The 27,733-nt window shown below is 37.0% G+C and overlaps 1 protein-coding gene and 1 long non-coding RNA gene across 2 annotated transcripts; both read right to left on the bottom strand.

Annotated features, from left to right (window-relative positions):
- Positions 1–7,685: 7,685 nt before the first annotated feature.
- On the bottom strand, positions 7,686–16,301 carry LOC141293125 (protein NLRC3-like). The gene is made up of 5 exons (XM_073825178.1): positions 14,433–16,301; positions 14,181–14,354; positions 11,528–11,698; positions 11,176–11,222; positions 7,686–11,092 (listed from the first exon to the last, which is right to left on the bottom strand). Exons 1-5 carry the CDS (start codon positions 16,283–16,285, stop codon positions 10,566–10,568), a joined length of 2,772 nt encoding a protein of 923 aa, XP_073681279.1. The 5' UTR covers positions 16,286–16,301; the 3' UTR covers positions 7,686–10,565.
- A 4,550-nt stretch (positions 16,302–20,851) lies between these two features.
- LOC141293126 (uncharacterized) lies at positions 20,852–25,140 on the bottom strand. Its single transcript, XR_012340645.1, has 3 exons — positions 25,088–25,140; positions 24,523–24,601; positions 20,852–20,996 (listed from the first exon to the last, which is right to left on the bottom strand). It is a non-coding gene; the product is annotated as an uncharacterized lncRNA (long non-coding RNA).
- Positions 25,141–27,733: the final 2,593 nt, after the last annotated feature.

The raw sequence follows: 27,733 nt of genomic DNA, 5'->3' as shown, positions 1-27,733 counted from the left end.
GAGGGGCTAATGTAGCCGGTAAAAGAGTCAAATGGATAGTGGATCCTTGAAAATAGACAAAGTGATGTGATGGGCAGGGAGAGACTCGTGCTGTTTAATCGTGATCAGAGTCACTACTGGTATGGTATTCCTCAGGATCACTATCAAACTTAATTTCTGTTTCAGTCAGAACTTGAACATAACAGTTCTTTGCATGCTTTGCCAGGCTGTTGCTTGCTTGTTTGTTCTTCATCGTCAAGCTCTGTAGACCTTGAATCCCATCTTGAAGCAGGCCCCACGTCTCGCCTTACATGTTAAAACAAATTGAGCCTTTATTAATTAGATACTCTCAGCAATATTGTTATGTATGCAAAGTATAACACAAAAACATACTGTACCTGATGTCACATTAGAAAGCTGGGATGACATGTGCTTCAGAGTGTCTGCACGCTTGCAAAGAGATTTCCAATGCTTGTTCATCTCTGCAATAAGAATCCTCTTCTCCTCCTCAAGTCTCCTTACTGCCATCATTATGTCGAACGCCTTCCTCTTCGTCCTTAGATCTACAGAGTCTGGAATACATAGATGAAACAAGTCAGTTGTATTTGAGACATGATAATTGAGGCATGATGGATTTTGTGTTCACATAGTCAGCGGAATTGTGTACATACCAGCGTGTGTAAGATGCCATGGCCAAACAATCTCGTCAGATAGAATGGTGTCTAAGGTCAGATGTTCTGCATCAGGAACCAAGGTGTTATACTTTTCCACTACAGAAAGTAAATTTTTTTTTTCCTCCCTGATCTTTCGGCGGATCCGTGCACGTCCTTTGCATCCGTCAGTATCTTTATAAAGACGCTGGGACCTCCTCTTAACATTTGCCACCAGCTCCTCAATTCGGCTGGCTACAGCAGCAAGATCAGCATCGTTTGGGGATGTTTTTGCTGAAAGGAAGAAATGAAGAGATAAGAAATATACTTGATTCCATGAAAAAATATTATTTCTGGTGTATAAGCTAAATAAAGGCTAAACAATATTTTCATATTTCTCTGTAACTGAGGCTACACTTGTAAGTAAGGTTGAGTATAGTTAGGTTAGTTAGGTTCTATATTGTCCACATGGGGATAATCTTTTCCACACGTCATCAGCAATCAAGAGTATGTGCTCTTTGACTACGATTACAATGAGCCTCTTTGGAATTGCAGCCAAGCTTAGTCAGAAGTGATGCATCCAGCAGCATATCAAACAATATAAGACAGTATGTTCTACCTTCTGCCCACTCATTGATATCAATGATCCAGCTCTCCAGTTGATTGTCTGTGATGTCCATTTCCATTTTCATGGCCTCCAGGTTATGCAACTGGCATTGCAGGGCTATTGTGGCCTTCAAACACAAATGACAATGAGGGAAGTGCCTACAACTTAGACTATTGTTGATAAGGATTTTTAAGTACCTTCACTATTAGAAAACCACATACAACACTGATTAAACATACAGTATATTCCTATACGTGGACAATCAATATGTCAGTATGTGGTATGAACATTTAATATTTTATATTAAGACACTGAAAAATACAATTGACACTACACATGAAACCATCCGTATATTCTATTGTATTGAAGAATATCTGGGCAAGTCTTCCCTATATTTTTGAGATATATGCCACTTTATTTTACAATATCGCTATGAATGTTGCATAAGGGAAAACTGGTGTCTTTACCTTCCGATATCGGCGGGCAAGGGTGGAAGCCAAGTTGTCAAACTTTCGTTGGTTCCAGCGCATGGCCATGACCGTCAGCATGTCTATGCGTCCTGCAAAAATAAAAAATGAGATTATCGCCCTTATTTCCAGTAGCAGTAGAAGAAACAACTGAGTGTGCAGACTTGTTAGGTACCACAAACTTTTGCGAGATAATAACTTACAGTATAGTACTATGGTACTAATCTGCTGTCTTGTGCCATTGGATTACTGACCCATGTAGGGCTAGGTATCGTTAAAAGTAATTTGATACCGATACCTTGACTTTGATACCGGTTCATGAATGATAATTTTATGAAAAAATAAAAAAATAAATCCATTACATTACCTCAAAAAATTAATTGGTAAAATTTTTCAGTTTGATTACTTTTTTTTTTTTACACTAAAAATCACGGCTGACACAGTTTTAATTTTCTGAGTTTTAATGACACAGCTTGACAACATCTCATCTGACAGAGGACTGTGCCGTGCTGAATGCGTTATTCATTTATTTTGAAATCAACGCTAAAGCTACAAAGCGGAATGGAGTTTAATTTATTAAGGCATTCCTCAACTGGAATGGACAATTTTGAAAAGTGAACAGACATTATGCGCTGAATTAGAGATGGTAAAATTGAAAGTGGGTGGGTCCTGTCCCACCCATATACAATGGGTACATGGTACCATATTTTCCATCTATGTGGGTTATGACGCTTACACACACACACACCGTGTCTTTTTGGGCAACCGCGTAAACTAGTGTTTTTCCGCCACAGCTAATAATGCCCCATGCACTGACGTTTACGAGATTAACCCCTTAGGTATCGAAATTTGGTACCGAAAAACAAGACAGGTTTAGATACTCGATAGTATCGAGGCAATTCGGTCGGTACCTAAAAAGTATCGAACTTGATAACCAGCCCTAGTCCCATGAAAGGGTTAATAGGTAAATAGCACAGGATAGTGAAGTAGTAGCATGAAACAATGGCACAGGACAGTAGGCAAATGGCATAGAGCACTATGGCAGGACAGTATGTGAATGGTACTCTGATGTTTTTTTTTTTTTTTTTTTATCACACTGCCCCTCCTTATTATCCTCAAATAAAATAGGATGATGGTATTGTAATCGATCCATCCATTTGTGTTGAATATTCTGAGCTTTATATTTTCAGTCAGCATATATACATGAGCTCAAAGTGGCTCACCATTGTCATCAGGATCAAAATGTACTGGTTACCTTACCTGCTTTTGACATGTGCTTTGTTGTAACAGCAATCCTTGAGAGGAAGGCATTGCACTGCTCCACCTCTTCCCCAAGAGTCGAACCAGCCCCCTCCTGATACGCTCCACTCCATTTTACCTTTAAAAAATAAAACAAAAACCTAAGTGGCAACAATCTTATGCAGGGTTTTCAGGGAAAGAAAATGTCATGGACAATCCTTTTTTCTTACCTCACATTTGAAATCATGAGCTTTGGCATGAAAAACAGAAAGAAATGGCCTCATGGTGAGAAGATCCTGAAGCTCAGGGCATTTCTCTGTCACTCTCCGGAGGTAAGGCCAGTACTTGCATGCCACATCCATAGCGAAAAATGTCACTTGCTTACAGGCCATTTGCTTTTGGAGGTACAGGGGGTAGGCAAAAATCTCCCCCCTGAACATATTAAGGGCACGAAGGAGAACCCCATGACGACATACGGCTAGTTCCAGGCCCTCCTCGTCTGTTTTTCCTGAGGACTTCTGAGATGTTTCGCGCGCTGCTGACCACTGCCCTCCACAGACACCTCTTCCAGAGACCTAAAACATGGAAGATGGTTAACAGTCCAAACTTGTTCAAACAAAGTTCTCTATAGGACGTGGTGTTTTATAGGTAAATATAGTGAAGTTGTGCAAGTTTACATGACTGGTTGAGGTATGGACATAGTCCACGAATCTTGCGACGTCATCATCATTCGCGATGAACACGCCGTCAAAGATGGCTTGTTCCTCCGATCTAAATAAAAGAGAGACTTATTAACTTTAAATATTCATATGATTTTTTTATTTACAGCAGTTGCTTTCAAAGTTATGAACCGTCAATGCACACACAGGATTTTGTAAATACCTTGCTGCACTCTTGAATCTGTAGTGCTTGCGGTTTCCATCAACAGATACTGCAAGCATGTCTGGGCTGCACGCTGGGCAGTCAAAGTGGTCCTCCTGGCATAATTTGTCCACTTCGAATCGGACAGCTTCCCACTCCAAGAAGCTTTTCCGGAAGCTGTCTGCTGTGATGTTACCGCTCTGTGTTCAGTAAAAGAGAACAGTAAAACAGATCAAATTAAATATGTACTGCACTGAAGTAAAATGCTCTAAAGGGATACATTTCGGGATATTTGTACAAATTTTGTAACCAATCCTTAGAATACATATCAAAGGAAATGAACAATATGTAAACTTCACTCATACTCTATACACTGGTGTATTTGGGGGATGTTTGGCTCATTAATCCAAGGGAACACTTCTGGGATAAGGAAATTATATTGGGGAGAAGATGTCAAAGTCTGTAGCCAATGGAGCTGAAGTTCAGATCTTCAGAATGACCTGTTTTTTCTGAAATGTTTCAGTGCAAACTGCATGACTGATGAGAGAACATGAGTTTATGGGTGTTTATAAAGGGTCTAAATTTAACTACTTTTTTCCTAAACAGTGCATATGTACATGTGTACTTTCTGTCATCATGCCCGCATAGTATTGTTTATTTAGTTTCGCAGTTATGACCACAAATACTTACACGGCCAAAACGAACAGTGCGTTGATCCAGCATTCTAAGAAATGCTTGGCTAGACATCCCTGGTGCTGCCATCTTCAGCTCTTCAAAAGAAAAAAGGACATCTGTCGCGTACACAGTTGAATGTTGAGAAGTGGCAGGCCAGTAGTCATTATGGATCAGGTCATCCACTCCAGGACTCCAAGTGGCTTCACATGCCTTGCATCTAATCTGAGGCAATCTGAGATCATATCGCCCTGGAAAAAGAAGGAAATATATACTGTACTCACAGTTAATTATGACAGACGCAAACTGTGTTATTCTGACAACTGATATGGGAACCTTTGAATAAGGATGGATCAGGAGGACACTTCTACAAACATTTTGTAAGGCACTCTATTGGAAGTCACACTTTTGTCAGGCAAATTAACTATCCCCATACAAACAAAGATTAACTGTTTTCCTTCACATAGGTGGGCCCAGACAATCTAATCAACACACAACCTATTGAAATGGAATTCCAGCCATCTGGATATGTGTTCCACAATGTAACATGTATGAATGTTACATAATCATGATTTTATATGTTCATAGTTGTGACAAAGTGAGAGGGAGTATATACGAGGTGTGATCAGCAAATGGCTGTGGGTGAAATTTTTTGCAGACACTTCTACAGAAGTGACCCCCACCCCACCCATAAAGTTCTTCTTACCATTCATTGTAACCACAACTATGGACTGCCCTGCGATGACACTGGACGATCCTTGTAGACAACCGCATATTGTCTCTGGCATCTCCAAAGGTACAAGACGCTCTTGAAAAAAAAAAAACCCACATGGATGAGAATTAAAGAATAACATATGTATTTATCTGACTATCAAAAACTACAACTTACCACACTGGGTTAGAACGCTCTCCACAACACAAGTTGTGGGAGACAACGGATGAAAAAATGCAAGTGTCATCGAATCCCTGTTGTGAAACACTTGACCTTGGTGGACCCTGACATCACACTGGCCACAGAGGAATGGGTGTGGTCGGCAGTCACAACAACGGATAACGGCTGGACCGTTTCCACAGTGTTGGCAGATCCGAGTTGCCGCATGTTGTCGAGCCACCATGGTGTTGACCAGTCGGGGTCTCTCTTTCTCCCACCACCCTGATATGAGGCTTTTTCGGGTCGACCAGTCTGTTGAGGCTTGAGGTGGTGTTTCATCCTCATGTATGTCCTCACCCAGTGAGCATTTAAGCTCTTGAAGGAAGGACTCTGTTAAAACAATGCACAATATTGAAAAACTGTAGTAATAATAAATATTAACATTCTAAATGAACATATTGTTTTGAACCAGTGCAGTCCAAATAAAGAACACACCTGCAGTAACGGAAGGAAAGTCACTGGTCACTTCCCCACTGGTTTCCGGAGCCCTGACACTAGAGACACCTGTCATCCGACTCTGGCTGTGACTGGGACCTGCTGTAGCAAAAAGCTGTTGCTTTTTACACTCAATGAAACAAACTTTACCTGATGCTAGACACGGGTATGTAACAATAACCTCAGATATGTTCTAATTCAGACTCATGACTTGTGATCATGTTGTATACCATTTCAAGATGCAAAACTAAATCTGGAGATAAAGTCTACAATTGAATTAACATGAATGTAAAATAAATCTGACCTCTTTGTTTTCGGGATGATCTGGGCCTGCCGTGAATAATGTTTCCATCACTGTCCCTCTTAATCCACCTAACCTCTTGCTTGCTGTTTGATGGCTGGCTGGTGGATAGATGACTGATGGAAGCCTGACTGGTGGATGGTTCTGCTTCCTGGTGCATGCTAATGAGCTGTTCAAGCTCTTGGAGTTGAGCCTGATATGCAGCCTGATCGACAAGGTCACTAATCTCCTTCAAGTGACGGTCCATCTCAGGATCGGACATGGCACACAATATAAACACACTACAAACACACAGGGACAAACAAAATACAAGACAAACAAAAACACCACTCGCAGGGGAGGGAGGAGAGACAGTAAGACCTCAAAAGAGAGAGAGAAAACACAATACAACAGTAGAGAAAGTAACAAGACAAATGTGGCTCTTAAAAGTGCCTTTTTTTTAAATAAGATGCTGCTAATAAGTATTAAGATGGGGGATAAGATGAGATTAAGGAACCTGCAGAGAAAGAGAAGAACAAAACCAAACCAAAATAGAATAGATCAACAAACTACATATTACAAAATAAATAACTACTAGGCTAAGACATTAAGTAAATGCTCCTCTTATGTATTCATGCAATCATTGATTATCATCAATATCATAAAAAAGGTATGACTTTAAAAATAAGTCATTGTGTGAGCAAGGGTTCTTCTATCATTATATTTTTAACACATCCTTTTGTTCTGCCATAATTCAAATTGATAAACAAACAGGAATAATGTGATCAGGGTACTTGTAAACTTTGCCTTGCCAGACTTAAAACCATTATATATATTAGATTACATTATAGATAGATAGATAGATAGATAGATAGATAGATAGATAGATAGATAGATAGATAGATAGATAGATAGATAGATAGATAACAGTATTTAAATATGACAATCGAATTCTGCCTGAAAGGAGGTGGGAAGACAACTAATTTAATACCACCCCACTTTGCATCTCATTGAGATAAAACAAACAGTTGTAATTGATTTGATTAGATTTGATCTACTTTATTAATCCCACACTGGGGAAATTTCATTTCTGTGTTACAGCAGCTCAAAAAAAAAAAAAAAAAAAAAAAAAAAAAGTGTAAAATAAAGTTAAAAAAAGAATTCAAAAATATAATGTCACTCTCTTTCTAATACAGCTCTTACAGTGGCGTTCAAAATCAATTTTTGGCCATAACTTCATCATTTTGGACGTGTAAATTCTTATTAATTTCTCTTCCTTTTTTATGCTTTACACAACACATACAAACAAACACAACAGAAAGTATAACGTCAGGGAAACTTAAAACAAAAAAAGAGAAAATAAAATAAAAATAAATAAAGTTACAATCGAAGAGACGCATTGAAAACAAACGGACAGTTTTGATTGCTTTTCTATTACTATGAAGAATAGTAGAGAAATAGTTTTCCAGTTCTTTATAAAACACTGTAAAACTGTTTTTTCTTTTTTCTTTTTTAGTAAATTTGCACCTTATTTGACTGTTGTAGGCTACTTACCGTGGTGGAATCGCGCTGGGCAATGGTTTCTGGGATCGTCGCACAGTGTGACGCGTTGCACAAAATTGCGCCAAAATATCAATCATAATGAAAAACTACAGTCTTAATATATTATATCCTTGCTCAAACATTTAAAAGAATCAGCATTAATGTCTGAGTGAAGGAAACGGGGGAATATGTAGCCATTACATTGAAACACATCACTTCCCAGAATGCATCCATCTCTTTGGCAGGCCGGGGTTTGGCCATATAATATTAATACAAACATTTCTGCAGTATGCTTTTTCATTTATCACAACTTCATAATCAGTTTTGAGAAAGATCTATAAAAGTAGGCTATTGTTTTTTTTTTGTTTTTATCTAGACCAGACCACACAGAATTCTAGGACAGAGTGTTGTTTACCCATAGCGACGGTTGCTATGCGTCGCTGGATGAGAGACACAACCAAAAATAAAAAAATAAAAAATACAATTAAAAAATATCCCACCTAAATTAAGACCCGTTTAAGCCTACAGCAAATATGCAGTCCTGTAACTACTGTAACTCGTTTAATAAAGCCATTTTAATGTAACCCAATATATATATATATATATATATATTAAATTATATATATAAAAGTCGTGGTAGCGATACAGACAAGGGTTTCTGCTCCACAAAAATGTATGGTCACCGCACCAATGATTGTGACAGTCCATGCGACGACGCACGCTTCTGCAAAATACAAATTTGCAGCACAAAATCAATCGCCAGAAGCAATAATTTCAAGCGCAGGAAAACCGCTGGATGCCTAACCCCCTTTCGTCAAAATCCAAAGATGAGGGATTTGCATTCAAATCTATCGGATGACCCTCTACGGTGCCACGCAACGAAAAAGGGGTACCCTCAACGTCGGCTTTTGGACGTGAGGGGAAAATGACCAAACGGCAGTATGTGACGAATAGGGGTGAGACCGTGTTGAAAAGAGAGGGTAGAAATTTGCCTAAAATTTGATAAGACTGTTGGGTCTAAATTGAAAATTTTAAGAAGTGGATGAATAAAGGCATGCTTCGTCTCCCCTGGTACAAACCCATTTGCAAAGCAATTGTTCACAATCGTTTGAACAATAGATCCGATAACCTTTAAGGGTTCCTGGCCGCGGAACTCGTGGGCAGATTAAAAGTGCCTGAATTATCAGGAAAAACAAAATCACATTGAGACTTCAGTGTCTTTCCCTTCTTTTGTATTGTGTTTTTTTACAACAATAAAGTCTTCAAACTCTTAAACACTCTGTACACTATTAGCATTAATACATATAATCATTATACCTTCTGCACAGCAAAATCCCCAGTGTTAATTTAACACTCTGAGTGTGGACACATATAGACACTGAAGCGGTGTTGAAGTTAATGAGATAATTAGGTGATTAACAAAGTGAAGATTGATCATTATTGAAGACAGCTGATGTTAATAAGCGGAATCACCAAAGGAGAAAAACAACATTTTTAAGCAACCATTCTAGTGGTCAATGTTTGCATTAGTTGGGCTCTTGACTCTTAAATCTTTAACACTAGATTTTGTTTGGCTGCTGTATTTGAGTAAAAACAGCCAGACATAAGCTCACTTCATCAGGTGATGATTATGTTTAAACATATTCATTGTTTGATGTGAATCACCTAGTGTTTAATCTCTAAGTTAGTTTTTATTTTACTAATTGTAATATCCTTGACAATCCACAGGAGATCCAACACTTCCTAGACATTTTGGAAAGATGTTTTTACAACCTGTTTATAAAAAAAATACTCAAGTCACTACATGATGATTATGTCAAGCAGTCAATTAGTGATGGGATTTATGGCTCTTTGTGGGGATCCGGATCTTGGCGATCAAAGAACGGCTCTTTTTAAATATTTAGTCAGTTTTAAGAAGCCAGCTTGGGGGCATCTCAGATTATCCTGGAAATAATGACTGGGAGGAATGATGAGGTGAGATTTGTAGTCAAATAATTAAAACTCAGATATTCTGAAATATTGATTATTACCTCATTTGTCATGTGTGGACTATATAGGGTTGCACAACATCCCTCTGCTTAGACAGTGACATCACTATTTTGGATGTACCTTTAGTACAAAGTGTGTGTATGTGTAAAGCTACATTGACTTACGTTATTCATACAATACCTACTCGCAAATAAACATCAAAAACAAAGCCGGCTGCAATGAATTTCTGTGCAAAACAGCTTTTACTACAAACACTTCCACACAAGAACATTTTGACAGAAAACAAAAAAATATTTAAAGTTTTAAATACATACTGTAGATAAAATTAGAATAAATGAAATGGAAATGTCTACATCCAGTCCACTATTACTACTGTAAACTTTGCAAATAGGACATCAGCCCCTTCAAGTCTTAAATGAACAATGACAAAGCGGGCTGCAATTTAGTGAAAAATTTCTATACAAGAACAGTATCACAAATTGTATCACAATTTTGATAGATAACAACAAATATTTAAAGTATTAGACATATACTGTAGACAAAATTAGAATAAATAAAAAGGAAAGGTCTACATACAGTCCACTATTACTACTATAAACTTTGCAAATAGGACATCAACCCCTTCAAGTTTTAAATGAACTCAAAATGCGATGTATATAAATACAAAGCAGTTCCTTACTTATCGGCCCTTGCAACCAAACAAGACCTAATATTAAAGATTTACGGGTCAAGAGCCTAACTAATGCGAACACTGACCACTATAATGGTTGCTTAAAAATGTTGGTTTTCTCCTTTGGTGATTCTGCTTATTAACATCAGGTGTCTTCAATAATGATCAATCATTACCTAATTACCTCATTAACTTCAACACTGATTCAGTGTCTATATGTGTCCATAGATAAAACATGAGTGTTTAATTGCACAGAGACACTGAATTGTTGAGTAGATTATTCATAAATCCAGCATATAGAGGTTCAGTGAATGTGGTGTTGAATGTGTGTAAGTGTGTGAGCGTGTGTGTGTCAGAGACGCTGTAGAAGGACAGAGTGCCGGCTGGCCAGTCCAGATAAACTCCCGCTTTTTTAGATGATGAAGGAACAGGTATGTTGTTGGTTTTGTTATTGTGCCAAATGTTAAATCCGTTGGCATTGCAGAAAAGACTCCAGGATTTGTCATCAAGCCCAAACACACTGTTATTACCTCCTTTCCTGTTGGTTCCTTTGTAGCTCACTGCTACACGAGCCCACACTTCCCACTGAGCCTCCCAGTAACAGCGTCCAGTAAGGCTCTCTCTACTCAGAACTTGAGAAATGCCTTCAAATCTGTCTGGATGATCAGGATACGGCTGAGGAACTTTCACATGCGTGACCTTTTTTTTATCCTCAGACAGTATGAGTTCATTGTTTAAAGTGTTTGGGTCCAGTGTGAGATCGCAGAAATCTGAAAGAAAAGTTACAGCATTAAAACATCTATAAGACATTAGAATGTTTAAAAGATCTAAATGTGTGAGACTGAAAACCTACACTTCTGCAGTCCTGGTTTAACCCTGCAAAGTCCTCCGTTGTCTAAACTAAAAACAGACAAACGGTCACACGTTAAGAAAACTTATTGGCTGATGTGATATTCAGTTTACTGTCTTTTCAAACAGATGTTCTGATTTAACACCACAAGATAAATGGTGAATTTTTTCAGTTTATCTGATGGGTATCACTGCAAACATTTTGGGTTGCCTGGACAGGGATTTGATTAAACTAGGACATTTCAGTAGTTTTTACAGTCATGCATTACTAATATATGTCAGTTTAGACAACCCTAACATTTATTTTAATCACACACACACAGGACAGTATGTAAGAATTGGTGTTGTGTTCATACTTGAGTATCTTCAGCATATAGTCTGGATTATTTTGAAAAGAGCGCAGCTGAAGTGCTGAGTGTTCTGGGTGATTGTAGCTCAGGTCCAGCTCTCTCAGGTGTGATGGGTTTGAACTCAGAGCTGAAGCCAAATAACAACATCCTTTATCCGTCACCATACACCCTGATAACCTACAAAAAAAGGAGACATTAACACTAGCATCATGATCCTGTTAAAGATATTAAAGCTGCAGTCCGTAACTTTTTTGGTTACACAGTCTAGGCTGGTTTTAGCTGGTTTAAGAGGGGTTTTGGCCACTTTTCCAGCCTGGCCAGGCTGGGAGACCAGCTAAAACCAGCTACCTCCGGCTTAAACCATCTAAGACCAGCCGACCAGTCTAGGCTGGTTTTAGTTGGTCATAGCTGGTTTAAGAGGGGTTTTGGACACTTTTCCAGCCTGGCCAGGCTGGGAGACCAGCTAAAACCAGGTACCTCCGGCTTAAACCATCTAAGACCAGCCGACCAGTCTAGGCTGGTTTTAGCTGGTCATAGCTGGTTTAAGAGGGGTTTTGGACACTTTTCCAGCCTGGCCAGGCTGGGAGACCAGCTAAAACCAGCTACCTCCGGCTTAAACCATCTAAGACCAGCCAGCTAAAACCAGCTACCTCCGGCATAAACCATCTAAGACCAGCCGACCAGTCTATGCTGGTTTTAGCTGGTTTAAGAGGGGTTTTGGACACTTTTCCAGCCTGGCCAGGCTGGGAGACCAGCTAAAACCAGCTACCTCCGGCTTAAACCATCTAAGACCAGCCGACCAGTCTAGGCTGGTTTTAGCTGGTCATAGCTGGTTTAAGAGGGGTTTTGGACACTTTTCCAGCCAAACTTTTTTGGTTACAAATTATACAAAATCAATTTTATGAGCAAATACATAAACAGCCAGTGTTCAAAACTATCGCCTTACTTTCACAACGGTTAGTTTATAATAATGTGTTCTAATTTGAGTGGTACGGGTAGGTTTTTGCAGGAAATTCAAGCATGCTGCTGCATCATTACTTTCACTTCTGTAAATATAAAGAAGGTGCCTAGTAGCTATAACGTGAATGTGTATATAATGTGAAGATGCTGCAGGTGCCGGATAGTTTATAGCAGATGGAATAATTAAACATACAATTTTGCTTGCAGATTGTAATCCAAAAAGGTTTATGCGTTTATGAAACACTGACTAAAATCAGATTACTCCAGTTTTAAATGTGCATCTGATTGCACAAGGTTTGTATTTTAAAGAGAGCGATTTGCTATTCAGGCTAAAATTTTTTTTTTCATGTGAAATTCAAATTTACTGACAATTAGAGACTAGACTGTACAGAAAAAGAAACGTTAACACACTTATTCTTATTCTTACTGAAAATGAAGTGTAGTGCAACATCTTACACAAACTCAGATGTTGCATGCATGAAAGTTCAGTCTTTTCCCATTATGTTTGGACTTAATGCAATCAAAACATTAGCCAAATGTTTTCTGACTGTGTTTTGGAAAGTGAGAAATGCACTAGTAAAACTTTAATGACACTTTTCTAACTTTCCGTTTGGACCATGGAAATAAATTCCACTAGAGGAAAGGAGGGAACCACAGAAACGTAAGTGTGTAGTGGGAAGTTGTGTGTGTTCACATTGCATTTGAGTGTGTGCAACTTAGATTTTCTTTTGAGGGTTTCAATTTATGACTGTGGGTCCTCTCTTTAGCCTATCTAAAACACATTTTACATGAATTTTTCAATGTTTAGGTTGTAAAAGTCTATTGTGGGATAAAATAGCCTATCATCCATTCATCTATTTGTTTCTTTTATGTGAATGCTACGTAAACAAAATTACTTGACCTCTTGCATTTAAATTTGTGAAAAATAAAGTGACTTCTGATAGTGTTCTGTATTGATTAGTGCCTGTCTGCCTGTAAAATGAAATTCAGATGGACTGCATTTCCTGTTTGACAGATGTAAAGGCATAGTTGTCGCTAAACTTTCTGTATTTTAATGAGGACAAAACAGAATTTATTGTTTTTAAATCCTCAGATTCTTTAACTGTTCCAAATCCAAACATTGGTGGGTTATCCTTATGTGTTTATAAATCACTACATGGTATGGCTCCATGATATATTTATTGACTGAGCACAGTGTTACCAGATCCCTACGGTCTTCTAACCAGAGACTTTTGTTCATTCCCAATACAAAGCGGAAGTGTAGGGACGATCGCGCTTTTGCTTCAATTGCCCCAAGACTCTGGAATGATCTTCCCATTTTATTAGAATGGCTTCGTCTTAATTAAAAACCCATCTGTTCGACAAGGCTTTTCAATTTTTTACTTGTTCTATGTTTTTGTTGTATATTGTGATGTTTTTTCCTTGTGGTTTTACACCCTTTTTTATTATTTGCAGTTTTTTTTTTTTAAGTTTTCTATTGTAAAACACATTGGTCTACAACTCTGGTTGTAGGAAATAGTGCTATATAAATGAAGTTGCCGTTAAAATGTTTTTAAGGTAATGAAAAAAGCACAAATGTCAGGGCATTTCAAATATTCTAAAGGGCCCCAAAACACCCTCAGACTGGACTGGACTGCAGCTTTAAGTAATTGGTAAACCTTTTAAATCTATAGTGCTTTACACTTGTAAACATACGCACCTCAGTATCTCTAGCTGACAGTTATGACTCTTCAGAGCATCAGAGATCAGCTTCACTCCTGAATCCTGCACATCATTGTTACTCGCATCAAGCTCTCTCAGAGGAGAATTTGAGGATTGAAGAGCTGAAGAAAGTATTTTACAGGACTCAACCGTGAGATTACAGTCAGCAAGTCTAAAAGAGAATCAGAGAATTTTCAGAAACATTTTCATTCACTTTTAGTCTATCGTAATACATGAATTCAGTACTCACAAAGCCTTTCTGCAGTTGTGGACAGCTGGTATAAGTCGTCTTCTACCCTCTTGTGTCGTGTTGTATTTCTTCAGATCAAATTCATCCATCACCTCCTCTGACATCTGAAGCATGTAGGCGATTGTTGAGCAGTGAGCAGGAGAGAGTTTCTTCTCTGAGTGATTGTCTGATCTCACAAACTCCTGAATATCTCTGTACAGAGTCTGATCATTCACTTCAAAAAGACACAGAAACAGATTGATGGATCTCTCAGCTGACAGATCACCGTGCTTAATTATATCTTTAATGTACTGTGTGATTTTCTTGATGGTTTGTGAGGTGTCCACCGTGTGTGTCAGTAGATCCTGTAAGAGTCTCTGATTGGACCCCAGTGAGATGCCCAGCAGGAACCGCAGGAACAGATCCAGATGTCCAGTTTTACTCAGAAGAGCTTTATCTACGACTCCTTTAAGCAAATTATACAATGGTTCAAAATCTTCAAGCACTGTGAGAGCACTGCATGTACAGCAGTGAAACCAGTAAAATGCAGCAAGAAACTCCTGAACACTGAGATGGATGAAGCTGTAGACTTTCCTCTGATTGATCACAGATTCCTCCTTAAAGATCTCAGTGCAAATCCCAGAATACACTGAGGCGTCAGTGACGTCAATGCCGCTCTCAATCAGGTCCTCCTCATAGAACATCACATTGCCCTTCATCAGCTGCTTGAAAGCCACTTCTGCAAGTTTCACAATCACGTCTCTGTTGGACTGCAGGAGTTTCTCTGGATCTCTCTCTTCATACTTCTGGTTCCTCATGTTGATCTGAATCAGCAGGAAGTGGATGTACATTTCAGTCAGAGTTTGAGGGATTTCTGCACTCAGATCTTCTTCCAGGATCTTCTGAAGCACAGTGGATGAGATCCAGCAGAAGACGGGGATGTGGCACATGATGTGGAGGCTTCTTGCTCTTCGGATGTGTGAGATGATTCTGCTGGCTTGATGCTGGTCACTGATTCTCTTCCTGAAATATTCCTCCTTCTGAGGCTCATTGAATCCCTGTATTTCTGTCAGACGGTTGATGTATTTGGAGGGGATCTGATTGGCTGCTGCTGGTCTGGAGGTGATCCAGATGAGAGCAGAGGGAAGCAGTTCTCCTTTCATCAGGTTTGACATCAACACACCCACTGATGAAGTCTCAGTCACATCACAAACTTTCTGGTCATCTGACCAATCAAACATCCGTGTGATTCTACTTTCATCCAAACCATCAAAGATGAACACAACTTTACACTCCTCATAAATCTTTGAGTCCAGATCTTGAAGTTCAGGATGAAAGTCCAGCAGAAGCCTGTGAAGACTGTACTGATGATCTCGGATCAAGTTCAGCTCTCGAAATGGAAGCACAAACATGAAATCTACATCCTGATTGGCTTTTCCCTCGACCCAGTCCAGAATGAACTTCTGCACAGAGACGGTTTTTCCAATTCCAGCGATGCCTTGAGTAAGAACAGTCTTGATTTGGTCTTTCTCCTCACATCCTGGTTCAGATGAGGCTTTAAAGATGTCATTGCAGTAGATCGGAGTGTCTTGTGAGTGTTGTGTTTTCTCCATCTGTAAAACCTCATGTTCTTCATTCACTCCTTCTCTCTCTCCCTCTATGATGTAGAGCTGTGTGTAGATGCTGTTCAGGAGAGTTTCATTGCCCTGGAGTTTCAGTCCCTCAAATAATCTCTCATACTTGTTCTTCATGCTGGTTTTGAGTCTGTCTTTGACTCTCTGTAGTTCATCATTCTCTGGTTGATCATGTTTATTCAGGGACGCTGTAACGCTCGTGTTGTTGAGACAGAAGACAGAGGCGGCTCCTCGAGACATGCTTTGGTTTCCATCTGCTCTGCTGAAACATCAAAAGAAGAACAGATAAAAATATCTAAAAATAAAGGATGTGTAGATTAAATGTAAGACAATAGAAAAGTCGGTCTGTTCAGGAGTATGAGTAAAACAAGTTCCTGCAGGTCCTTATAGAGTCTTAAACATATTAACCCTCATGTGGTGTTCATGTCATTTTTGACTGGAGAAGATTTTCTTTTTCCTGAAAATTATCCCCAAAGCTGACAATGATTATTTCATTGCTGATGTCTAATTGTTGAAGCGCTGCTGGAAACCCCTGAAACTTTGACATGAAGCCTATTATCACTGGAGATAAGAGTCTTAAACACATTAACCCTCATGTGGTGTTCATGTAATTTTTGACTGGAGAAGATTTTCTTTTTCCTGAAAATACTAGTTAATGTTATCGCATTGAACTGAAACTTAGTGACTTTGTTCACAAAGACTATAACAACTTGTCCACATTTTTTTTTTTTTTTGTGTTGTTTTTTTCACCTTGTTACACCTATGGTGTTCCCGGTCAAAAATGACCAGCCTACACAAAATAGCTTATAAATCACTTGTTATGCTATATTATCCCCAAAAATTGGATTCAATCTTTTTATCAACTTGTTTTCTTTCAATTAGGACTGGTTTTGTATTCAATTTTCAAATAGTTTAATTGTAGGAGTCATTTATCCGAGCTTATGCACCTCAGTTTTTGAGTGAAAAAAGCATTATTTGTTAATAATTTTGGCAATATTGAGAAAAATATGAAAATAAATTGCACTGTTGATCACACTAGTCTACTTTAATGTTTAACCAGGAAATTTCTTTTGAAATGCTTTTATTTTGTACAAAATGACACAGAGTCACACTTGTGGTGTTCCCGGTCAAAAATGACCAGCCTACACAAAATAGCTTATAAATCACTTGTTATGCTATATTATAGAGGTCGACCGATATTGGTTTTTACCGATACCGATAGCTAGGTTGGACCACGCTGGCCGATACCGATTAATTAACCGATAGATTTTGAAAATGGATATTGAAGGGCAAGTAAAATAGTGCTCTACGATTTAAAAAAATAAATACTAAACCATACTTTGTAAATGAATAAAAATATTAATATTAATTATAAATTGATCATTAAAGTTATTTCATAGTTCATTAATGGTAACAAAATGAACTTCGAAATTTAACAATATATCAGTAAATGTTGAAATTAACACTTTGAACAACACTTCTATTCTACAGCTTTCACCAATCTTAGTTGATGGGTGGGAATCTATAATTTTAACATTTTTTTATTATATAAGCTGGCTACTTTTTAAAACAATTACTTATTTAAAATTAGTGTTCTTTAAGTGTCGGCAAGTTTACAGAAATAGTTGTTTTTTTCTTTTTCGTTTGATTATTACTGATGAGATCAGACAGTGGCTGCTTTAACAGGCTGCATTCAAACGAATGCAGATCTATTTCGATGTATCAGATATTTTGTCCTGCTCTGAAAACATAACTGACTGTGTGTACATCAGTTTCGTATAAAAGTATTTGAAAATCCAAGTGCATTTAACCGCATCTGCAATCAAGCTTTTTAGGACGAACAAACACAAAGAGCAATTGAAAGTCTGTCAGTGCATCTACTGCATTACAAACGGCAGAAATGAAGGCACATGTAAAGTCAAAAACTGCGATTGATAGCTCACACGGTCAAACAATACACACTTATTAGCTCACTGTGGAAATTCTGTGCAATGAAGCCAGCCGCGTTTCTGGCGCGCACACGTGCCATATGCGGGAAAAACACACGCTCATTGAAGAGAGGATTGAGATGCATCTGAGAATCTATTTTTCACCCACCCTTTAATGAAACCGAACAAAAGTGCAGCGCTGTGTTGCGCGGACAACTTGCAGGTATCACACACACACACACACACAGGACGCGTTCAAGCATAAATCTAAAACAGTGTATTTAATCACCAAACGGGCAAATGTTTACTTCAAGAATGATCAAAAAGCGGCAAAGGTTAGTTTAAACATGAAACGGAAAGAGAAAGTGCGATCTATATTGCAGCCATTTCAGAAACAATTTCTTTTCTGTTTTACATTTCTGTTTAAATATGATTTGTTTTTGTTTTGTTTCAGTTTAATATGTTAATTACGAAAGAAGTTTGTGTAATTTGTAAATGTCATAAAGGACGTGGTATGAATTGGACGGCAATACGCCAGGAGAATTGGAGAGGGTCAGACAATTTTTGACCACTTCGTACGTTTTTATTTGTGGAAAATCCCTTCTTTAACGAATTTCGTTTTGTATTATTTTTATCTTAATTTTTAATAGATATTTTTGTTGATCAGTTATTAAAATCAAATAGGAACAGGAAAATGGCATTGTGAAATAAAGTGCGTAACAAGATGCAAACTCACCATGCTTTAACGGCCTGAAGAAAAGGCTAAAACATAAATTATAGCTCTATATTAAGCATACAGACTTAGAGCTACAGAAATACAAATAGTTTGCTTAAATGCACAATACTCAATTTTCCAGCCCAGGGTCAAGTCTTTATGAACGATGTGGGACAGATGTGTAATGTAAAACTAAGGCGCGCTGTGACTGTTTTTGTCGGCTGAATGAACACAGTTTGCTTTCTCGTGTCTTTAAATCTGCAACTTTGCTGGCTAAAAATATGAACAGCTGGATATAAATCAATACAAATATATGGTAACAATCCTGGCATTAAACATTGGTCTGGGGCTTAACCTCTCATACTCTATGACAGCGGAGCGTGAGCCGCTTCAGCAAAGAACACAACCCGGAAAAACTATCGGCAAGGATTTTTGCCGATAACCGATAGGTCGGCCAATCAACTATCGGTGCCGATTAATCGGCAAAACCGATACATCGGTCGACCTCTACTATATTATCCCCACAAATTGGATCCAATCTTTTTACCAACTTGTTTTCTTTCAATTAGGACTGGTTTTGTATTCAATTCTCAAACAGTTCAATTGTAGGAGTCATTTATCCGAGCTTATGCACCTCAGTTTTTGAGTGAAAAAAGCATTATTTGTTAATAATTTGGGCAATATTGAGAAAAATATGAAAATAAATTGCACTGTTGATCACACTAATCTACTTTAATGTTTAACCAGGTAATTTCTTTTGAAATGCTTTTATTTTGTACAAAATGACACAGAGTCACACTTGTGGTGTTCCCGGTCAAAAATGACCAGCCTACACAAAATAGCTTATAAATCACTCGTTATGCTATATTATCCCCAAAAACTGGAATCAATCTTTTTATCAACTTGTTTTCTTTCAATTAGGACTGGTTTTGTATTCAATTTTCAAACAGTTCAATTGTAGGAGTCATTTATCCGAGCTTATGCACCTCAGTTTTTGAGTGAAAAAAGCTTTATTTGTTAATAATTTGGGCAATATTGAGAAAAATAGGAAAATAAATTGCACTGTTGATCACACTAATCTACTTTAATGTTTAACCAGGTAATTTCTTTTGAAATGCTTTTATTTTGTACAAAATGACACAGAGTCACACTTGTGGTGTTCCCGGTCAAAAATGACCAGCCTACACAAAATAGCTTATAAATCACTCGTTATGCTATATTATCCCCAAAAACTGGAATCAATCTTTTTATCAACTTGTTTTCTTTCAATTAGGACTGGTTTTGTATTCAATTTTCAAACAGTTCAATTGTAGGAGTCATTTATCCGAGCTTATGCACCTCAGTTTTTGAGTGAAAAAAGCTTTATTTGTTAATAATTTGGGCAATATTGAGAAAAATAGGAAAATAAATTGCACTGTTGATCACACTAATCTACTTTAATGTTTAACCAGGTAATTTCTTTTGAAATGCTTTTATTTTGTACAAAATGACACAGAGTCACACTTGTGGTGTTCCCGGTCAAAAATGACCAGCCTACACAAAATAGCTTATAAATCACTCGTTATGCTATATTATCCCCAAAAACTGGAATCAATCTTTTTATCAACTTGTTTTCTTTCAATTAGGACTGGTTTTGTATTCAATTTTCAAACAGTTCAATTGTAGGAGTCATTTATCCGAGCTTATGCACCTCAGTTTTTGAGTGAAAAAAGCTTTATTTGTTAATAATTTTGGCAATATTGAGAAAAATATGAAAATAAATTGCACGGTTGATCACACTAGTCTACTTTAATGTTTAACCAGGAAATTTCTTTTGAAATGCTTTTATTTTGTACAAAATGACACAGAGTCACACTGGTGGTGTTCCTGGTCAAAAATGAGCGGGAATTGTGATAGAAAGACATCAATCGGAGCGCTAACTGATCCAGCTTTTCAGATCAGAGCTGTGAGTGCAGATTTCCACTTACAAATACGAATATTAATATGACAAGTTTTCACATTCAGATCAACAAGCTCTCGAGTAAACTGACTCTTGGTCTGGTTTGTGGGATTGGTGTGTGTCTCCTGTCTGAATCTGCTGCTGTTGAACATGTGAATCAGCGTTCGTCTGGTCATGGAGCGTCTGAGAAATGATGTTCTGTGATCCAGTGATTGTATCTCACCTGGGGTCAGGGGTCACTGGATGATCACCAAATTTAGGAGGATCAAGCATGGATCCGTCACTCTTCAGAGACACACAGCTGGGATCAGGAGATGAAGATCTCTGACTGCTCGCTCTGTTCTCCATAATGACAAACTGATATCAGTCCTGCATATGGAAACACAACAGAAGAAACCTCATGTTGTGATTATTATTGCAGTAACTGCAGTGAAAACAAATCTTAATGCGACACACACAATGAGATTCAAGAGAATGTGGAGCATCAGACTCATCATCTGCAGCAGTTTGTGGAGGATCCTCTTTTTTGATGGTTTACTGACTGTAGTGATGAAGATCTGAAGAGTGATCCTCACTGATGCTCTTGTGTCTTACTGAACGTATTTCTGAGACTTGAACCCGTGATCTTTGGGTCACAAGACTCTCTAACCATTAGGCCAAAGCTGACAATGATTATTTCATTGCTGATGTCTAATTGTTGAAGCGCTGCTGGAAACCCCTGAAACTTTGACATGAAGCCTATTATCACTGCAAAAAAATGCTTTTCTTACTTACGTCTTACGTCTTGTTTCCAGGCAAAATATCTAAAAATTCTTAAATCAGGAAGGATTTGCTTGACAAGTAAAAATTATTATCTTGATTTTGTTAAAAACAAGACAGAATTAAGTGTGTTTTTGCTTAAAACAAGCAAAATAATCTGCCAATGGGGTCAGAAAAAAAAATCTTATTTCAAGCAGACAACTAGACTATTTTTCTTGCCCCATTGGCAGATTGTTTTGCTTGTTTTAAGCAAAAACTCACCTAATTTTGACTTGTTTTTACTGAAAACAAGACACACATTTTTACTTGTCAAGAAAACCCTTCCTGTTTCAAGAATTTTTTGATATTTTGGCTGGAAACAAGACAACAAATCTAAGTAAGAAAAGCATTTTTTGCAGTGTAGTCAAATGTGTAATAGTTGCTCTTCCTGCACAATGCGCTTCAGTGTTTTCACCAAACCAACCAGACCATTAGAAAATGTGCCTGTGCCTCTTATTTGCATGTTTATCCGTCTATAGTTAAATCGAGTCAGCAATCATGAGATGATTACACCCTAAACACGGTTTCTCAGATTAAACATTTTTGGTAGCATGGGTATATCAGTCTTTCTTTCTTCAGTCTCAAGTAGCATGGGAAACAATTAAATTATCTTTTATGCCAAAAATCATTAGGATATTAAGGGCAGACATTGCAGGCAAAACGTTTTTTTCATGCACCTGTCAAGTTTGAGATTTTGGGATTTTTGGTTTTTCATAGACTAGTGGAAAGAAAATATCCAAAGGACACTGTTAAGTGTTTCTTTTATAGCACTTTATCTATTTGTGTCCATAGATTTCAATCACAATGCAGATTTATAAAGGCCAAGAGTTTTTTCTCCTACACTGAGCCATAAATCTCCACTTCAGCAGCACTTACACACACACCACACTTTACATTTGTGTTCCTGTCTATATCCTGAAGGATTTTACAGAGGGATTTGTTCAGATAGAATTTGCTTGATTTTATACATTTTATTCCCCCCAAAATTAAAATAAATAAGTAGGGTTTCCTGTCAAAATGAGACAAAATGAGACCCAAAATTCCCTCTGTAAAAACTTTTGACTCTAATATATGTCAAAAAAATTAAACAATTTTTGAAACTGACTTCATCCAGTGTTTAGATTTTTCAGCTAGAAATGCATGCAAATTAGCACATATTTAATTAAATAATGGCTCATTTGCATATTTAAACCTCATTTTTAGAAAACTTGTATTACAAAAAAAAAAATGTTTGCAATTATCAAAGTAATAAATCAGGTTAAGGTAAGGTAATAAATAATAGTTAATACTTTTACCCTATTCACCTGCAGTGTCTCGCCAAAATAGTTCATAAAAAATAGTATCAAAACTTAATTTTTGTTTAGTAATATGCATTATTTTGGTAACAGCCAATATTTTGATGTTTTTGCACCTTCAGATTTCTGGGCCCATATTCACAAAACATCTTAAGGCTAATAGTTGCTCATAACTCGCAGTTTTAGGAAAAAATCCTAAAAATAATGGACGTATCAGTCCTAAATTTGTCCTAAATTTGAGTCCAGTTTGGTTTTCTTTTACGTTTGCTTTGCATATCTTACTATCAGCCATGATTATTCTAGTCTGTCAATAAAAAGGCTGTTTATATGCAGATCTGCTAATTGTTTATGAGAAGCACACATGTTGCAATCAGCTGAACATATACTTGTTCAATTAGTGACAGCCTGCATTTTACATTTTTTTATTTGAATATGACAACATTATATTGCGCTCTACAATAGTTAATGAATAAATCTGACCGAGACTCCTATCAGCCAATCACTGTGTGCATAGTTAATGAGCATGCTGACATCATCCATAGTAATGAGCTCAACTTCGCCCCTCTCTCAGCTTGGCTTCTATATTCCTGAGTAAGAGTTTGTCTCAGCAGCTTTGGGAATAGGTTTTAAGAGAAGTTAGTTAAAACTTAGTTACTGCTATTTAGAAGAACTCTTAGTGCTAAGATCAAATGTTTTGTGAAATACAGGCCCAGATTTTCAAATAGTTGTATCTCAGCCAAATATTGGCCAAAAATGATGATAATAATTGATGAACAATATGCCTGGTCCTGGAAAGAGACATCAACGAAAGTAAAAAAAAGCCCAAGACGAAGCTCGTGCATCACTTTCAGGTGCGTTCATAATCCTGTGAAACTTTATTTTATTCTGTCGACGTTAATAATGTGTTTTAATGTCGGTAATAATCTCACGACTAACGCCGTCTTCTTAATATGAATACAAGCGGATCTAAGTAAACACAGTGACTTAAAATGCATTATATTAAAACACAGAGGCAATTATGATTATTGATTAATAATGACCATATGCTGTCATTAAATAACAGTGTTGAAATACATAATCTAATACAAAATTAACAGTTTACATTACAATTTTAATAGAAATGCCTGAAAAGGGCACCAAAGGCCCATCAAATTCCTTGTTTAATATTGACCAAACATTTAAAATATCCACATAATCTTTCCTATTTCCTATCTTTCCTACAATGCACCATGCGCACATGTATATATATATATATATTTATAAACTACTGCTCAAAGGTTTGTAATTAGTAAGACTTGTAATGCTTTTTATTTTTATCAAGACTGCATTTATTTGATTAAAAACAGAACAAAACTGACCCCAGACTTTTGAACAGTAGTGTAAATTGTTAGAAAATATTTCTATTTTAAATAAATGCTGATATTTTAACTTTTAATTCATCAAAAAGGCTTATAAAGTTTCTTGCACTGATAATGAATCAGTATATTAGAATGAGTTCTAAAGGATAATTTGCCAGTAAATACTGGAGTAATGAAGCAAATCTTTTATCCCAGAAGTACATTTATTTTTTGGATGTATACTAAAATAGAAGAACATTGTTTTACGATCACACTCACACTTCTTGAGGCAACATCAGCAATAATAGCAGTATTACATTATGTGATGCAAAATATATAAAAAGAACATCTCAGTGACATTTGAATTGCACAAAATAATGTCCACCAAATATAAATCGATGTCCAAAAGCATGCTTGATGGACAGGCAAACGTAAAAAGGGAATAGAAATGGAAGTGCAACTAACTGTGTAACTTCAGTTCAAGAAAGATGTTTGCACCATTTTGCAACTTCTGTCATCTCTTCTGCCATGGGCATTATTTCGTCTGAAACAGAGAAACAGGTAAGCATTTATTATTATTAATAAATAAAAGAAAATATAGCGTACGGACTGAAGTCTTCAAAGGATGTTTATTTCGTAAAGGAAAATAAGACTTTACATTTTGATAAAATCTGCAATCTAGGACTTTTATTTTTAAAAGCAGAGACAAAGATTTGGGTGGGCTCTTATTTTGTAATTCCACATCAGATAAACCTGAAACTCTGCTGCTGTTTAAATAGCTTTGTAAATGTAGAGACAGAGAATATATGTCACAAAACATGATAAGAAACCCTTCTTCTGTGGAAATATGTTAAAGTGTATAATCTCGGTAAATATTAGAAAATCATCCCGTCATCTTTGCTTTCACTTTCGATCATCTCTCGGGCGTCAGTTTTTTTGTTTTTGTCCGAAAACAGCAGCAGAGTCACGATATCGTAGAAATACACGGAATATCATCCGACATTAAATAAAGCATGATAACTAAACTTACCGTCAAATATGATCCTTTATGAGGATTTTTAACGTTCAGCATCTTTTCGTTTCTAACGGAAAAGTTTTCTCTCTCCCAGAAAGGGATCAGAAAAAAATGGCAGCAGGACGCAATATTTCGCTGAACCCCCTCTCCTTGTTTTCTGTTAGAAGGACCTTTAATGTGCATTCCACTCAGCGCCTGATCAGAAAACATTAAATTCAATGTAGGTCGGCTAAAACTCCTAACTATCCGAATACGACAATGAATGATGTTTCAGTGATACATATAATGGTAAATAAATGGTCTCATTTACTGAAGATATATTCACCATATTTTTGTAATGTTCGTATTTTATATTTCTATAATATACCACTACTTTTTCCTTATTATTCATAGCCACAATATATGACAAGCCAAACTTAAAAACACGTTTAAATCAATATTCCAACTTTTTTTTTTTTTTTTTTTTACCTATTTCACTATAATATTAAGTGATGTCATATTTACATTACATGTCATATTTATTGTGATTTCAGAATTTTATTTTATAAAATTATTTAATATTATATGAATATAATATTATATACAGTATCATTTGTAATAATATATGCAACAATGTTCTGGGCAAATCGCATAGCATTACAAACCTGAACAGCAAATACAATATAGACACATTTTATAGAATTTAAACACTTTTTTTTTTTTTTAATCAAACTCATATTTTTGGGGAATACTGCAATTATAATTTTCCTCCACATTGTTCAGTCCTGCTCTCATTTGCCATTATGTTCCCAAATATCTTAGAAATTCTTCTCTCAAACCAGATCCGAGACTCTGCTGACATTCAATTGTCAAGAAAAACAACAAAAGGCCACAAAGAGAAGAAACAAACCTGGAGAACTAAAATCTTCATCATCATAATCCTCTTAAAAATAAGACATTAATTCACATAACAACCAGTCTATATTACTAAAGATGACTTTCTGTCAGGTTTGGTATAATGATGCACTGCAGTAATGATGCTGGAAAGTCAGCTTTGATCACAGAAATAAATTACATTTCGATAGATATTTACGTAGAAAACAGCCGTTTTAAATTGCAATAATATTTCACTGTTTTACTATATTTTTAATTAAATGAATGCAGCTTGGTGAGCAGAACAGGCTTGTTTTAAAAACATCAAAACTTTTTCATTATTTCAAACGATTTACTGTCAGTGTATGAAAGTATTGAGCTGCAGCTCTTTGTATTCACTTTTTGTGACAGGAATATGATAAAAACATACAGCGGAGATGTATACTGCCCTCCAAAGGCAAAGCGCAGTAACTACACATTTGTTCAAAATTGAGTTAAAGGGATAGTTCACCCAAAAATGAAAATTTGATGTTAATCTGCTTACCCCCAATGCATCCAAGATGTAGGTGACTTTGTTTCCTCAGAAAAACACAAACGAAGATTTTTAACGAAAACCGTTGCAGTCTGCCAGCCTTATCATGGGTGTGGATGGGCACCAGACCTTAAAAGTAAACAAAAACATGCACAGACAAATCCAAATTACACCCTGCGGCTCGTGATGATACATTGATGTCTTAAGACACGAAACGATCGGTTTTTGTGAGAAACTGAACAGTATTTATATCATTTTTTAACTTTGATACACAGCCACGTCCATCTGTCATGAGCACGAGTTTGGCATCAGTCACGTCACATGAGCACGCGCTTCTGGCGTAGAATACGTAAACGCCGTAAGCGATCTCTCGCATGTATACGACACTCATTGTTTACACAGAGCACAGAGATTGTGGGTATAGCGGCTATTCAAAATGGTAAATACTTGCGCGTATCCTGATTGTTTAAACCGAGTTAAAGCTAAAAGATTACATTAGTTTGCGCAAACTCATCCGGGACTTTTCACTGATTTCCCCTTACGGCGTTTGCGTATTCTACGCCAGAAGCGCGTGCTCATGTGACGTGACTGATACCAAACTCGTGCACATGACAGATGGACGTGGCTGTGTATCAAAGTTAAAAAATGATATAAATACTGTTCAGTTTCTCACAAAAACTGATCGTTTCGTGTCTTAAGACATCAATGTATCGTCACGAGCCGCAGGGTGTAATTTGGATTTGTCTGTGCATGTTTTTGTTTACTTTTAAAGGTTTGGTGCCCATCCACTGCCATGATAAGGCTGGCAGACTGCACCGGTTTTTGTTAAAAATCTTCGTTTGTGTTTTTCTGAGGAAACAAAGTCACCTACATCTTGGATGCATTGGGGGTAAGCAGATAAACATCAAAATTTCATTTTTGGGTGAACTATCCCTTTAAGGCTTAAAACGGACTTTGTGACTTTTGTAAACTGTTTTGTCTTGTGGCAAAGTCTCCTGGTTCAATTGTGTCCCGTTTCAGAGAAACGAGAGTTTCAACATGTTTGCTGGTGTAAAAACTTTAAAGGCATTTTTCTCATTTTCAGTGTTGGCGTAGTTACTGCACTTTGCCTTTGGAGGGCAGTACAGTTCTGCACAGTTCAAAAGTGAGGCAGTTTTACTCCTAAAAAAAAAAAATATATATATATATATATATTAGGGCTGTCAAAATTAACGCGTTAATAGCATGTTAACGCAAATTCATTTTAACGGCACTAATTTTATTAACGCGCGATTAAC

Source organism: Garra rufa, chromosome 19 (assembly GCF_049309525.1).
Source record: "Garra rufa chromosome 19, GarRuf1.0, whole genome shotgun sequence".
In the NCBI taxonomy this organism is placed as follows: domain Eukaryota; kingdom Metazoa; phylum Chordata; class Actinopteri; order Cypriniformes; family Cyprinidae; genus Garra; species Garra rufa.
The sequence above is the reverse complement of the archived record's forward strand: the minus strand, read 5'-3'. Positions and strand labels throughout refer to the sequence as shown.